This window comes from Labrus bergylta, chromosome 15 (genome assembly GCF_963930695.1).
Source record: "Labrus bergylta chromosome 15, fLabBer1.1, whole genome shotgun sequence".
Classification (NCBI taxonomy): Eukaryota; Metazoa; Chordata; class Actinopteri; order Labriformes; family Labridae; genus Labrus; species Labrus bergylta.
Window position 1 is genome coordinate 12,379,123 of NC_089209.1, and position 16,646 is coordinate 12,395,768.

The following is a 16,646-nucleotide window of genomic DNA, read 5'->3' on the forward strand; positions in this document are numbered from 1 at the left end:
ATAGAGTTAACTGTATGCCAACTAGCATCTCTAGGTTACACTGATAAACTAAATAACATGAATGAGTAATGGCAATAAAAGGATCTTGTTTGGCTCATAGAAATAGTTTTTTCTCCAACTATGTTCTGTGTTTTACCCATTAATCTTCAAATCTCTTTGCTTCCTATCATGGAAAGGCTTATTCCTCTACTCCCAACAGGTCCTTCTATCCCACCTTCCCTTCTTCATGCTCTATCCTTGCTTTCTTCTGATCAGAATTTGACTTGATGGGTGAAAGCAGTGTTGCAGAAAGCCTTCCAGCTTCAGCATCCATTCACATCAGATCACTGGCTCTAGGAGAGAGGAGAGTAGGGAGGAGAGGAGAGGAGGAGTTGAGACAGACTGGGTCTCAGCCAGCGAGCAGTGAGTCAGTCTGTGGGTAGGAGTGCGGGGATGGAGCAAGCGCAAAAAAGAAATCCTGCCGAGTCATTCTGGCGTAGGATGCTCTCGTCACCTCCTGGCCTCACAGGACAGCACTGCAGATGTGGATGCTATCTCCAATGCAGGGTGATGTGATGAGGTATAATAAGAGGGGGGAGTCGGGGTCAACACTTATACATTTAGCACACATCAAAGCATGCAACACAAAGCAGACTTGCTCTTCCCCTAATGGTTATTATTTTATTTATATTTTTAAGTGTTACCCGACTCTTATCGTATTTGATGTACTCAAATCTTTGCTTCAGGGACACTCATTATTGAAACTGAAACAGCCTCAATCTAAGGGTTCATCTCTGCAGGAGCGCTGAGAAGCACAGAAACCAAAAATATCAACCATCTAGTTTTTTCACATTAAAGGGGCATCAAGAAACTGATTCAGTTCATTCATAGGGTGAGGTTGAGATAGGATTTTCTTTCTCTTCAGGTCCATTTTTTTGGCTGTATCCCTCGTAGTTTATTATATTTGAATTTAGCTGCTTAAATCTTTCCATCGGAGTCACTTAATATAGATATTAAAATAGCCTGAATCTCAGGTTTGATCCCAGAAGGAGTTTCCCTAAAAATAAAAGGCACCAAAACCTAAAATATCTCAAGTAGATTGTCCATGATGTATAAAGGTAATGTCCATACATGTCTGCATAGTGTATTGGGTAAACTGTACAAGTCGTACTGTGTTGGCGTTGTTGCCTCCAGTGTTTGAAGGTGCTTTCTTAATGACGACGAACCCTCTCTGTGCAGTTAAATTTCTTCTTTTCTTCAGTTTTTTTTGCTAACGTTTATCAAACACTGAAGTCTGCTCTCAGCTGAGAGCCCGTAGACACACAGACAAACACACACGCACACACAAACACACACTGAGGGGTGGGGTTGGCACAGATGGACAGACATCCGTCTAATGCTTGTATATTGATTGGAAACCTACAGTCTTAAAATGTACAGGAAAAGCGGGCCAAAGCTCGTTAATCCAAACTATTTTATTATACTCAATAATAGAAACAAAATCAGACTGTAATAGCTTAACTAGTCCACTGATTGGCCGACAGCCGGTGAGAATGGAAAGATCTGCAATAAGACGGAATGTTAACATAAAAACTGATAGAAGAAACGTTTGTCCTCTTCCTTATCTGTACTTTCACATACCGTAACCAAAAGATTACTGGTGCTCGATACCGTTCCTAGTCCCTTCACTCTTTGATTAAAACTGACTCCTTCACATATTCTCATGATATCATACATCACTGACATTATTTCTAATATGCGTGCGTGTTTCAAAAATAATGGTCAGTTTCCTAAAAATCTGACGGCTACTCAACACTTAATGAACCTTTATGTCTCATTGTCATCTGCACACTGTCTCCCAAATTACCAAATCTAAACAATGCCCAAAGGAATATCTGTCTTTTGTGCTCTGATCCTATTGTACAATAATATTGTACACATTGTATACCAATAATAACATAAACAGCTTTGATTACAATACAGTAATGACACTGATTAGTTTTCCTTGCCTTTAAAGTAGTACACACATGCATAATTATTATGCCTGGTCGAGGGCTGTTTAATAATGTTATATCACTAGATTAAGGCTTTTTAGATTAAAGTATTCTAACTGGTGTTTTTCTAATATGAGGCAGACAGATTGCTCCATCTACAGCGAGCTCCAGCTCTGATGGGAACATCACACATCCATGCATTACAGATGATGATTTTCTAAAGTACCCCTTCTACTCAATTCATTTGCAGTGAACCATGCTCTCATACGTCTAGTCCACAGTGCAGTTAATCTCAGGGCTGTGTGTGTGTCTGTGTATGCGTGTTTGTGTGTTTGTGTGTGTGGCAGGCGTCTGTCATTACTGAGGCAATGTGTTTGGCCCTGAGCCTCCAAGCTGGCAGCTGCCTTTGTGTGTCGTGACCACTTGAAGCTGCAGATTTCACCAGGAGACACGTGCATGCACAACAAGTGTGAACACAACCATACACACACGGTTTCGCAAACAACCGGGTGCCTATTTACACGCACTTAAACACACACGCGAAGAGAAACAGACGCACACCCTCTGTAACTGCAAGCAAATTTGTATAATTATGCCTCTGACACTGCCTCTCAGTCGGCCCTCTTATTCTGCCGCTCAACACTTCAGTCAGCTAGCTCGTGTGTGCACAAAGAGAGATCAAACAAATTTATACACAACATACATTAACATGCAATATATATAAATACACGGGTTGTATGTGGTTACATTAATTTATGTCAGTTGCAGTACGATGTATATATACACAAATGTATGCATGAAGATAAGCTGACTGTATACAGGCACATAAATAAAGATGAAGATAAATGTGTATGCAAACAGTGTTCTACCAAAAAAAACATCTCTACCAGCCCTTATATGTACAGAGGAGGCACATCTGTTTGTGCAGATGGAAAAGGACATTAAACCCAGCAGACAGTCTGCCTACTGGATACGACAACACTACCAGTTGTCATGAAAAGTCATCGTGCATTTCAATGATCAACTACCCATATAAGTTAAAGAGCTCTTGGGCTTGGGACTCTAAAAACCAAGTTCATATAGGACTAATGTGCATTAGTTAACATACTTGTGAAACATTTTTCTTACTCAAATTAGTGAAATAATCAACAAGCAAACGTATCTGTCGTTGCAAATAGAGGCACTTTTGGCTTGATCTTTTGTTTTATTGTTATCTGAACCCAACTAAAAGACTATCCTCTTGATTTATAATGAAAAAGTCTTGATTTAAAGGAGATCTATTATACTGACTTAATTATGACAATTAATTATGTCAGTCTGGGACACCTATTGAGTAGCGTTGCGAGTTGTGTAGCTCAGAAACCTCCTTATGTATCTCATCTGGCTTAAGTAAAGTCATTCATTTCAGCCACTGTCTGAAACTGTCTTCTTAGCCAGCTCTGTTTGCAGTCCCAGGAAAATTTAAGTTAGCTCCCTGGTGGGCCTGTCCTTAAAAGAGCTGCCGGGACGGGCATGTCCTACAACTATGCTCCATGCTTTGCTGTAATACGTCGGCAGAACCGTCAGGTCCGTCAGGTTCTGGCCATGTCCGGAAAACGTCTCATAACGTCTCGTTCAGAGCAGCAGGAAACCAACTCTGGGCGACTACGCCAACAACTGTGTATTTTGTGTTAAAAAAACGTTATCAAGGTTTAAAATGGATGTCTCTGAATAGTGGGCGGGGCCGTTTCTCTCTTTCTCCACGTTGTGTGCAGGGCTAACAGTTGGTCGGGAGGGGCTTCATGTAAAAAAAAACAAAAACAAAAAAAAACTACATGTATGAAACACGTTTGAGCCTCTGAGTTACACACTAATATGCTGTCTTTTCAGTTTGAACACAGAACTGAAAACAACAAACCCAGAGGTCGTTTATTAAGTCATTCCATAACAATAGATTTAGGTGGGATAAATTATATATCTGCTGTTTAAAATGTTGCATACTATACCTTTAAATACAAGGCCATTCTAAAATATCCTATAATACAACTTTTAACAAAAGCTCCTGTGGGGAAGTTTTGAACTGGTTATGAAACAGACTGATATTAATATGGATGCCTCTTTGTGATCTACAAAGGCAAACAAGACCATCAGTAACATGACTGATGATTTTTACATAGTACAATTTAATGTACACGCTGTCAAAACAAAGTGACTTACAGCACCTAGCAGAAACAGCCTTTGTTGGCATTTTCCACACCAATGTTTCACAGTGAGCGATAAATGTCTGTTTGAAGACAGCAGGAGGAGATTTTTCATCAGAAAACACGACGTATGCATGTATGGAACAAGATCAGTCTAAGAAGTAACACTTTCCCCCTTTACTAGGATGAGCAGAGTTGCCAATTTAGACCAGTTTCAAGACATGTTATAGGAGTATCACTATCAAAAATCTGTTTTTCCCTTAATTGTCTTTGGAGGATCTGAAAGACAGATGTGTTGGAAGAACATCTTCTCCATTTGGAATAGCTGCTACTACCAAGATTTACTGAAGTTTTTTCAGTTGTGAAGACTGTGAAACAAGATACGAACATTCATTTCTATGGCATTCATTTTCAGTATTTGTTACAGGGGGAGAAGTATGAAATTCTTCTCGTTTTCCACTGTCACTCTGGGATTGGATAGACACTTGGTAATGGCAGATTTGCAAATTCTGGTATTTGAATTGTAAAGGGAAAGAATAACATGTTCTTTTTCCTGAAATCTCTTGTGAATGTAAAAATATTTTTGAAGGGTTCCAAGAGAAGTCATGCTGTTCTGAGTCACCTTGCCTGGTCAGATAAGACCAAAAAAAAAAAAAAAAACACTGTGCATCTCTCTATCTGATTATCTAGGATATATATTCATGCTATATGTAAATACACCTGAGTGTGTTTGTGTTTTGTATCAGGCATTGTGTGTCTCTGCACATTTTGGACTGCATTGACGAGATTTATGTCAAGTAGCCCCGATGCCTTTCCTCCTCCTGCACAAAAAAATGAGAATATGTCCATGTTTCATAGCAGAGCAGTGGGGCAGAAGGGGATGGTGTGTGTGTGTGTGTGTGTGTGTGTGTGTGTGTGTGTGTGTGTGTGTGTGTGTGTGTGTGTGTGTGTGTGTGTGTGTGTGTGTGTGTGTGTGTGTGTGTGTGTGTGTGTGTGTGTGTGTGTGTGTGTGTGTGTGTGTGTGTGTGTGTGTGTGTGTGTGTGTGTGTGTGTGTGTGTGTGTGCATGTGTGCACGTGTGGAGCTACTACTCACAATACAACCCTGGAGCAACCCTGTGAGATAAACTCACAGAGAGGGGAAGCGAGGGGGTGGTGGAGGGGAGGGATTGAGGCGGCTTTACAAGCTTTCGAAGCATTAATACACAGAGGGAGCACACTGAAAGTCACTGCAAGGACGTGTTTACACAGAGCATTCCTATTGGCTAATGTATTGTATTTGTATGTTTGGAGACAAGCGAAATTACAATATGGTCTCCCTATGTTGACATTTACTATGTTCATGTCATTCAGAGACGAGGTTGAAACCTGATTAAATTCAGAAAAGTGAAGAATGGTGAAAAGAGGTTATAGTCTTTTTTTTTTCTTAGCACAGAGCCTGGTTGTAAAATTAGTGACAGTTTTATTAATTCAACTCCGACAAGATACCACTTGATGGGATTACACGGAAAGAACTCATTCCATTTTATCTCAGTGTAATATTTTCTTGACATACCATTCTACATCTGCTTAATCCCTCCTTGACAGCAGCTCAAATATCCCACTTGTTGTGCAGACTAATTCCATTGTTAAATACGAGGAAAATCTCCGGCTAAACAGTGGAAAGTACTCCAGCGTGTCCTCCCTTTTCAAAAAAAAAAAAAAAAAATGTGGACAAAGACGATAAAGCTGTCAAAAGACAACTTAATTTTCTCCGCCTACATGGTCCGGTGATGAAGCAGGTACTTTTGTATTCTCGCCACGGGCCCCCTGAAGTCCACAGGTGTACGAATAAAAAATCTGAAGTATCACTCAAGGAGCTGGACGACCTTGAAATATTAGCAAGCCTCAGATTACCAAGGTCGTGCGCATTACTATTCCTCAGATGGATTGGGGGGGTTGAGTCAGAGGATGGATGAAAGAACAAAATGATGAAAAAGGGATGAGGAGATGAATGGAGAGCTGGAGTTGAGTTTAATGAGAGGTTAGAAGCCCGTCCCTCCTTAAGTCTGATGGATGGATGAAAGGAGGAGGTGAGGGAGCGGTGATGAAAACAGGGAAATTATTGGAAGCTGCATCCTTTAATTTTTGGGAGGGAAGTGGTTGAATGAGTGGCTCTAAAATCTTGCTGGCTTGAGACCGCTTTGACCTGGATAAGTGGTAAATAACCCCCTCCAAGTTTTGTGCAATGATGCCGAGGGATTTCTCCAGTCTCTCGGCTGTCTCTTTTTCTTTTCTTTGTCCTTTCTTTTAACTCTCGTCTTGTTTTCTTTCTTTTCACAGAATAACTTTTTGCCACCTGCCCTTCCAGAGTAAATGGCTGTACATCGGCACAGAACGAGGGAACATCCACATCGTCAACGTGGAGTCCTTTACGCTCTCAGGCTACGTTATCATGTGGAACAAAGCCATTGAACTGTGAGTGTTATTGCTTCTTAATGTCCTCAATTTTCCCTGCATTCTTCTCTCCTCTACTTTTTCTTCCATTGTGGCACAATTCTTGCACACTAGTTTCTGGAAGAGTCTTCTAAAGGAAATCACTGAAAATAGATGATTGGACTATTTGGGAATCAACTCAATCCAAATTAGGATATAAAGCACCTGTCATGCAAACATGTAGCCTAATACCATCCACATAGGTACAGAGTGACAGACAATTAAATACTTAAATTGACCATATTAGATAGAATTTTCTAAGAGTGAAAAATGTAATTAGTAAAAGCTAAAAAAAAATGTTATGAATAGAACTGGAAATCTTACTGAAACCTAAAATGATGTCTTTATTATTCATGCAACTAGTTCTAAAAACTCCCCCCCCCTTGTACACTCGAGGACTAAAACAACCTTTAAGATTTATTAAAGGTGTTCTCGGACTCTCAGGAAACACACAAGGCATTTATACAGCAGTGTAACCCATCTACTTTCTTCTTATCCTTTTCTTCTTTCTTCTTTAAAAATATATACTGTCATATGATGTGAAGCAATTCACTTCCTCTTGACCCTGTCTGTTTCTTTGTTGTATGGATTATTTGTTATAAAACAACTAAAGAGCTGCGCTGATCGTGAAAAATCACTGCTAATCCCAGCCGATTGCCACGTCTGAAACTGATGTTTTATTCATTACTTCTGTCTTTCTTCATTTCTGTTTTTCAAACGTGCGATGTGATTTGATCAAGCGTCAATCTCCGGTGTTGAAAAATGAAGCTGATGCGGAAGTGCAAAATCCTACAGTTCCTCGAGTGTCCACTTGAGGCCGGCTGCAGAAGCAGTGGAAAGTCACCTAAACACCCTATTTAAAAAAAAAAAAAAAAAATTTAGCAGTACTTAACATGTGTACAGCCTGGTTCAAAAAACTAAACTAGTTCTGATTAGCTCATGTTTTTATCGGCACACACTGTACGGAGGTTGCATTTTTTAATTATTCATCCGTTTTGATTTTATGAAGGATAAGCGTTATTCACAATAAGGTGCATAGCTGACCAGTTTGACAGGAGGATGCAGTGTAACAGTTTGTCAAGGTGCTTAAAACCCACCTCAGCTCCAGTTCTCAGCCTGTCGTTAGGTTGACTAAAAGTTAGGGTGAGGCAGCATTTCCAGCTAGGGGAGCTCCATCGGTGGGACTTCAAAGCCCCCTGTGGAAACATATGGGTGACATCACTCCGGCTTTGTCCCTTAACATTTATAGTCTATGAATGTGATGTATTGAAATTGTTGTTAGTAGTCCTTGGTCTCTCCCAGAGACGATTTTTAGTCTTCAACACTGCCAACATTTTCTTTCACGTTTGACCATGAAAACTCTTTCATGGTCAAACGTGAAAAAGATTTTCCAACGGGGGGCTTCTTCTGCCCAGTACTAAACCTCTTCTCTGAATCAGCTGTTTGCTATACTAGCTTGCCAGCATTAAATTGATACACCAGAACAGATACATAGGCTACCAATGGCACCACCCGTGCATGCCACTTTATTTGCCACTGATTTTTAAGTTTAAAAAAACTATAAAATGTTGAAAATCAATGACTAAGAAATCACTAAAAATAAAAAAAAACAATCCAATAGTTGCATTGGGGATAAAGCTAGTTTAAAAAAAAAAGAAGCTAATCATGAAAAAAAAGGTGGTCATAAAAGATAGGGCTCTAATTTCATTGTAAATACCAAAAGGCTGTGTTCCACAAACTCACATCTCCACTGACGCTCTGACTTTATTGACTCACCTTGCAGCACTTGAGTTAAGGGATGCAGTGTAATCAGCATTTTCCCTTTTTAAAGGTTATTGTAGCTTAAACATAATGAGATCAGAAGGACTCATTAGTCAGTCTATCATTTCCCGGCACCATATCAGACTCCAGGTATAGTGAGCGACCTGTCTCTTTGCTGTTTCGATGGATCTGTCTGCTTGACAGGCTCCATTTTGGCTCCCCGCTGTAGAGACTTAAATTATTCACCAGAGCGTTTTGCTTCACGCTTTTCCCCCTCATCCCCTTCTGTGCACTGTGTGTGTGTGAGTGTGAGTGTTTATATGTGTGTGAGAGGGGAGAAGGGGGGGGAAAGATGAGGACAGGACAGAGGAGAGAGCGGGAGGGGGTGGAACAGGTGTCTGCAGAGATCAGTGTTCGGTACACACAGACGTCTCATCTCGACGACAGGGCTGCAGGGAGGAAAAGGCGAGAGTGAGCGACGGGAGAGAGGGGAGGAAGAAGAGGGGGGGGGGAGTGTATGACAGAGGAGATGGGAGTGGAATAGATGAGACAGGGCTTTTGCCTGGGGGAGAGGACTCGCAGAGTGATGGAGGAGAAGAACGGAGTGGTGACAGAGGGATAAATGCAGGTAACAGAGGGCAGAGCAGAAGAGACGAGTCATGCAGATAATTGAGAATAGAGATGTGAGAGGAAAAAGGTTTCCAATTAAAGAAAAAAAAAGGGCAGAAGAGGAAGGAAAGGAGGGGTGATAATGATGAGATAGAGGAGAGATGTGGCTGATAAGATAGAGACATATATACCTGGGGTTCTTCTTCGCTAAAGGGCAAGCGATTTACTATTCTTTATTTAACTTTATTCTCCTGCCTTTCTCCTTCACCTTTACAGTAACTTTCCTTCCTCATCACCGTCACCATCTTTCATCTTGGTCCATGAAAATGTGCTTTCTAGTACAGCTCTGTATTCTAAAAATAGTCGCTGATTGAAATAAAATAAAAAACGTTCACTATTATTTGATAAGAAAAGCTGCTTGGGAATAGTAATTCAAAAAAAAAAACTGCAGTTCTTGAAATAATGGACTCCATTTGTTTAGTGATTTTTATCCAAAGTTCACACACTCTGTAATAACCAAGGGCGTAGGTTTCACATCAGTATTGGTAGGGACGCATATACTGTGTGTACTTGAGGAGGAGGGCGCGGGATCTAAAGGTTTTTCTCCAAGAAACTTTGAGCATAAACTTTTATACCAGTTTATCATGAAGTGTAAGTGTAATGATGCCGTGCAGAAATGAAATACAGAAAGATGGTTTACTTCTTCAGTTACGCTGCACTCGAACCTTAAAGTTAGTGATAGGAATGATCCAGATTAGCTGTGAAAAGCTTACTCTGAACGAGACGTGAAGAAAACTTTGCGAGACATGGCCAGAACCTGACCAGGTTTAAGAGCAAAGCACGGAGCAAAGTTTTAGAAAATGCCCAGAAGCTTATGGTGCATTCATGTGGTGTAGGACACATCGGAAAAATTAGTTGTAAAATCCGCATGAACACCCGCTCAAGTCGGGACAACACCTCGGAAACTTGGAAAAGAATCAGGTGCCCGACTGGCCGACTTGACGTCAGAATGGTAATCACATGAGGGGCAAAATATGTTTTGTTAATATTAACGCACTTTTTATTAATTGCACTTTTGGCTCAAATATAACTTTTAAAAGTTACATTTCACAGATCTCCTTCGTAGCATCAACACTTTTTTTTTTGCTGTTGTTACAACATTCCGACTTTCCGAACTGAAATCATGTGAACACACTGAAGTCGGAGGAACGACTTCCCAACTTGGAAACTTGGACCACCGCAGAAGCACATGAATGCAGCATTACCCCACATTTACCTGCAACTGCAAACAGAGCTGGCCAATCAGAGGAAAGTGGACACAATGGGGAGGGGTGGGCCTTAAAGAGACAGCAACCGAAATGAACAGGTTCAGGCAGGGATTTTAATGATGCCAGTATAAGATAAATAAAGAGGTTTTCAATCTACAAATCTTGCAGCGCTACTTAATAGATGTCCCAGACTGACATCATTAATTGTGAAAGTGTGTAGATCGCTTTTAAATGAATTTCAAATGTCTAAAATAACACTAAAATAAATTCTTGTGATTTAAATTTAAGGGAGAGGCATTAGTTTGAGTCTGAAACCTTTATTATAATCCAGAAAATATAAGTTCATGTTTCAATTTTATTTTCTATTTCCTGGTTTGAAGATACAATCACCTTGACTACATCAACCTTGATCTCTGAGCGGAGGTTGCTTAAAGGTGCTTCAGTCCTTTCAACAAATAATGGAGTTCACTGAGGATTAAGAAATAAAATCTAATGCAGTTAAGCAATAAACAAAAGGTCACACATTCTGTAAATGGAATTCTAAATTGAGTCAATAATTAATACCCTTCATCATATTTAGCAGGAGCAGTGAACTCACCAGGTTTAGTCCAAGATGATGGAAAGCTGGTTTTTGTGACAAACAATATAATATAGTTTCCCCTGCATCATTACTTCCATTTTCCCATTCCTATACTCTTCCCTGCCTTCGGTCTTCATCTCCACTTCCTCAACCCAACCCAACATAAATTGCATTCATCAGAATATATGATACAAAATTCAAATTCCGCAGCTCTGCATATAAGTTTGCAGATATGAAGTTACCAAATTTCTCACACCAGCATCTTGTGGGATACTACGCAGGGAAGATGGCAGCAGTGCCAGATATTGATTCTCTAATTTGTTCGAAAGGCTCTCAGATATGTGTGTGTGTGTGTGTGTGTGTGTGTGTGTGTGTGTGTGTGTGTGTGTGTGTGTGTGTGTGTGTGTGTGTGTGTGTGTGTGTGTGTGTGTGTGTGTGTGTGTGTGTGTGTGTGTGTGTGTGTGTGTGTCTGTGGTTTTGCTTTGATGCGGATCAGAGAGGTGTGAGGTGGATCTCTTGTTCTCTTGTCTCGGTGCCAGCTGTGGGGTTGATGGAGGTGGAGCTATACATACAAAAGCTGAAGTGCCTCTCCCATTCTTTTCTTATTCTTCTGATGCTGCCATCAGACAGCGAAACTGGAATTATAGATGTCACTATGTGTAACAATGTAAAAAACAAAAATGTATCAAGTGAATATGGCAAACAATTTTGGGCTGCACTTGCTTGAATAAGTGGATTTACTGCTCTTTCCCATTTATAAAAAAATCTTAGATGGACATTTTTTGTGAGGTTTAAAATTTTAGTCTGACGAGATGATTAATATGGAGATATCAGTTTGAGTAAATACGATTTGATTGGACTTTCAGACCTGAATTTCCATCTTGCTCATACATGGAGTTGTGTAGGAGTTCTCTACTTTAGTCCCTTTGATACCATCATTACTTCATCAAAATGATGATGTAAGGTGTCTTGCTGAGTGACAACAAAATCAGATTGTAGACAAATATGGATGAGAGATGTTATGTACAGTGAGGTTAGTTGTGTTAATGCAAACATGTGTTTACAAACATTTTGAAAGCAATGTATTGTAAAGGAAAATAGAAGGAAAAATACGGGTAAAATACAAGCAAAATCTAAGCGAGAAAAGTTTGCAGGTTAAGGCACAGTAGAGAGGAAGCTGAGCAGCTGAGGCTGCAGCTTTTTGATCATATTGGATTCTATACTCCACATCAGGGTGTTCACTTCAACCAGGCTCCTCCTTCAGCTGAAGGACAACATTTAGATTACAATGGGTGCAGCATGCAAACTCCAGCAATCTCGGCAGGGGCTGTCACATCAACTACAGAGCGTATAGTCCCATTGAGAACATTATTAAAGAAAGATTTGATTTCATTCTCTTCCTGTTTCACTTCTGTTCTGCTGTGATTGCTGTTATGAGGCTTGGCTATGGAGAGCACTGGGGTCATCACCCCTCAGGCCCTGCTATTTGGAGACAGGCTGCAGTCGATGTGCCAGAGGCCCCGGGCCTGGACTGGCCCTGTGCTCCGTGTGTCTGTGTGACTCACACCTCTGTTCCAAAGCTACTGTACTGGAAAGACTACTGGACATGTTGTACAGTACATAACTAAGAGCACAGCACAGGAGTTCGGTTAGTGCTGTGGGCAATAAGGACATTACAGTAAGGCATGTGAATCTGTGTTTCCATGCATAATTTGTTCGCATTAATGCACTTTATATGCAGGAGTGTTTATATTTTCGTACCTGGCAGGCGTCAGTGTTCGTGTTTGATTTGATTTAGCGAGATGGTCGCTGGGTACAAACAGCCACAGAGAAGTGGGACAGGAATGGTAAAATGTTAACAGCCTCCTATGTGACATGAACATATTTGCCTAAGGTCTCCTACGTCCTCTATCATTTTCTTCCACTAATGACCCTGAAGCTGTGGTTAAAACTTGGTTGGATATTTCATGCATCCATGTACGTATGTTTCCTGGGTTCTGTGGTTTTCTATTCAGTTAAGTGAGGACCTTAACTGGCACTGCAGTGTGTTGCTGAGGAAGAATCATAGCCTCAGGTATCGTCAAGCCATTTAATATGGATCTAGGACCCCCTGTTTCCAGGTATAAGCACCCTACAGTGACCTTTCCTGCGGGGGAAGAAGCTTTCATGTAACACCTCATGTAATTAAAGATGGAAATTACAGATCAGTGAGCTAATTCAGAGACATTTTGTTCAGAACAGTGCATTAATAATACATATCTGTGAGCTATCATGACTCTGCTCATAAGGTGCTGCCTCTGCCTTCCCTTTCATTCTAGAAATGTTCAGATAAGTCCGTTGCTTGATCTTTTTCAGTTAATTTAAATTAAAAACAATGCCAATACACTTCTTGTGCAAGTAAATTGTACAGAAAACACTTAGTAGTGTTTTTAAATGATTCTTTTACATATTGCAATAAGACGGTTGAGAAGATCATTATCAATCTAGTAGCTGTCCTATAAATCTAAAGCTACAGTACACCAGGGAGATAAGCTAAGGTTAGCATAGAGACAGGAACGGGTGAAAAGGCTAGCCTAGCTCTTTATAAATGGCTAATATTCATCTTAACAGCGCCCTCAAACCATTAGCAGATAATTGATTTCAAGCCAGGGTAGCGTTTTCCCACTGTTCTCAATTTTGGCGCTCCAAGCTAGCTAGCTTTAGAAAGAAAGATTGCAACCGAGGATCAATATCACTTAAAATCTGTCAAGTGAAAATGATGCTACAGAAAAAGAAATGAGAAGCTTAGCATAGCTAGCATACAGCCAGGAAGCAGGTGAAAACAGCTAGCCTGGCTCCATATTATGGTTAAAACTGTAATCAACAGAACATCGAGTTAACTTGTTATTTCATATTGTTGCCCACTGTTCCCAACCCTTCTGCTCAGCTAAGCTAATAAGCTGCAAAGATTCCAATCAATACCACATACATCTGTTTTATAAATATGATGCTACAGTAACATTTAGCATTGAGTTGGTGAGCCTAAATTAGCGGGGGGGGGGGGGGGGGTATAGTAAACCTAGATCCGTACAAGCCCATGGCTAAAAATGTCTATTTTCTGTCTTGAAGATGGAAATTAGACAACAATAAGATTCTCTTTTTTGTCATCTTTTTTTTTTTGCGTCAGAATTTTTTATTCTGAGGGGCCCGTAGGATAATGGATGTTCACTTTATATCACTTACATTCTATAACCTACTACACATTAACAAACACACACACACACACAAAACAGTCCAGTCTACAGAGGTGATATGAGGTCACATATGGTACGGGCTGTTCCAGCCATGTTGCTGCGGAAACGCTGTTATGGTGACTGCGCCCGTGCTGCCTCTCAGAATGTCACCCATTGTGACACCAGATGTTCAAGACTGCAGTGTGCATATGTGTGTCAGCGCCGCGTGCATGTGGCCGTGTGTGTGGATAAGCTCAGGTACGTGTGCTATCATCATACATGCATAATATCAGAATAATAAAAGGCTGGTGTGTGTGTGTGTGTGTGTGTGTGTGTGTGTGTGTGTGAGTGTGTGTGTGTAATAGGACAGGAGGGTGTGTCTGCACTGTAGGGATGTTTTCGGATTCAATGAGGTGTTACTCTGTCTATTGCTTAAACATCTCCCCTGTGTCGCCTTCACACATGCAGACAGTTGCTTCATGGTGCGTGAGTATTTTTGCAACACAAATGCAACACATCAGTGGTCCATTCTCTCCAACACCAACTGGGACAAATATTTGATATAAAAAGAATATCAGGTGCAAATAAAGGTTAAAAAAAATATAAATAAAAAAAGACTGTTTGAACTGAAAGTGCCAAAGAATCAATGTATTTCTGAACAACCTTATATTTGCTTTGGGGGTGCTAAGTTTAACTGAAGTGGTTGTGTGTGTGTTTTTTTTTATGTGTACAACAACAGCATCAGTCTGTGGGAACATGCAAAACAGACTCACCTACCTGGATGTTATTGTCCCCAAAGCCTTTTTTTTTAAAATAAATTCTCTATGTAAAATGCAGTCTCATTAGCAGGAAACAGGCGGAACTGTGTTTTCACAGGAGCGTGTTGAAGTAGTTATGCAGGTGTTGTTTGTGTATGTGGGTGGGTCTGTGTTTTTGTGGCAGAGTGTGGATGATTTTTTGGGAGCCTTCTTTTTTTTTTTTTTTTTTTTTTTTTTTGTCAGCTCTCTGCCCATCCTGCCTCTGTTGCCATGGTGATTCCTTTATCTCCAAACCTGAACAAGCATTTGTGGACTTTTTGGATGTGTTCATTTCAGATTTGTTTACTGTATAACAACAGGATTGAACAAAACAGATTTGTTACAGAATATTGTGCATAATATCCTCAAACAAGAGGAAATAAACCATGTGGGACAACAGCAGGGTGAAGCTTTTGTGGGCGCAAGTTGCATTTTGGTATTCAGCGAGATGGTAATTATTTGTTATGGATGTGGTTTTGTTACAAACAGGTTGGGTGTTAAGATGTCTCTTAATTGTACCGACATGCAAATGTGTGTGTGTGTGTGTGTGTGTGTGTGTGTGTGTGTGTGTGTGTGTGTGTGTGTGGGGGTGTGTGTGTGTGTGTGTGTGTGTGTGTGTGTGTGTGTGTGTGTGTGTGTGTGTGTGTGTGTGTGTGTGTGTGTGTGTGTGTGTGTGTGTGTGTGTGTGTGTGTGTGTGTGTGTGTGTATGTGTGTGTGTGGACAGCTACTAGCTGAGAGACAGGCAGTGAAGGGGGATTAGATAAATCAACAGCTCCAGCTGCAGCAGAGCTTAGGTAATAAGGCTCCAGCACAAACAGGCTAAATATAGAGACAACTGACTGACTGCCTGCCCACTAACTGCTACCTTCTCTCACACACACACACACACACACACGCACACACACACACACACACACACACACACACACACACACACACACACACACATAGCTGTAGATGCTTCCCTTCTATAGCCCTTAGCTTACAGTATATCTATCTATTCCAGCACGCTTACATAAAATGAAGAAATAAAGTTGGCACATTCCTCTGCCTTTTTGATTTTTAATTATCCAAAACACATATTTTGATTGGGTTTTATCAAGTTAAGTACAGTTAAATAAACATAGAAATTTAGATGCATAGATGGAAATTGTGGTACAGATTTGTCATACCAAATTCAAAATACTATACAGGGAGACTGCTTGATAATGTCCCACTTTTGGACTTGATTTAATCTTCTTTAAAAAAAAAAGATCTTGTGGCAAAACAAGGACCTTGCCTTCTCTCCTTTGGCGTGACTTAAATATAGCTCCAGCTACTTCCTCTTCCTCTCCTTGGCAGGCATCCTTAACCTTGCTTCCTGGTACCAGGGTTTTGTTTCAGGCTTTAACAGTAACTCTTTTTCACATGTGACCTTCCAAGGGTGCTCCTTCCGCCAGCATCCTCTCTGTCAGGCAGGCCAGGTCTGGTGAATTCTGAAGCCACGTGGCACACCCAGAGCGGAGCTTTGACATAAGGCTGTCTGGAGGGTAAAGCACAGACAGGAGGAGGAGAGGGACGGCCGAACATTTTGTGCTGCCTTCTCCGCCAACATGCAAATGGACACACACGCACAAACTCTTGCGAACACACACACACACACACACACACACACACACACACACACACACACACACACACACACACACACACGCATAGCCATTGGGGACTGCCTGGCCTGACAGAGCCATCCATCAAAACCTTAAGTGAGCTTATGTCTTTGAACAGCCTTTTAGAGCCTGGAGTGATTGGC

The 16,646-nt window shown here is 40.8% G+C and overlaps 1 protein-coding gene across 4 annotated transcripts in view; it reads left to right on the plus strand.

Annotated features, from left to right (window-relative positions):
• The window catches only part of stxbp5a (syntaxin binding protein 5a (tomosyn)), a 109,406-nt gene that overhangs the window by 46,598 nt on the left and 46,162 nt on the right, over window positions 1–16,646 (plus strand). For all 4 annotated transcript variants that reach the window (XM_065963450.1, XM_065963449.1, XM_065963451.1 and 1 more), the window contains one exon: window positions 6,474–6,608. In XM_065963450.1, the coding sequence (XP_065819522.1) occupies window positions 6,474–6,608 (135 nt within the window). The remainder of the gene's footprint in view (window positions 1–6,473; window positions 6,609–16,646) is intronic.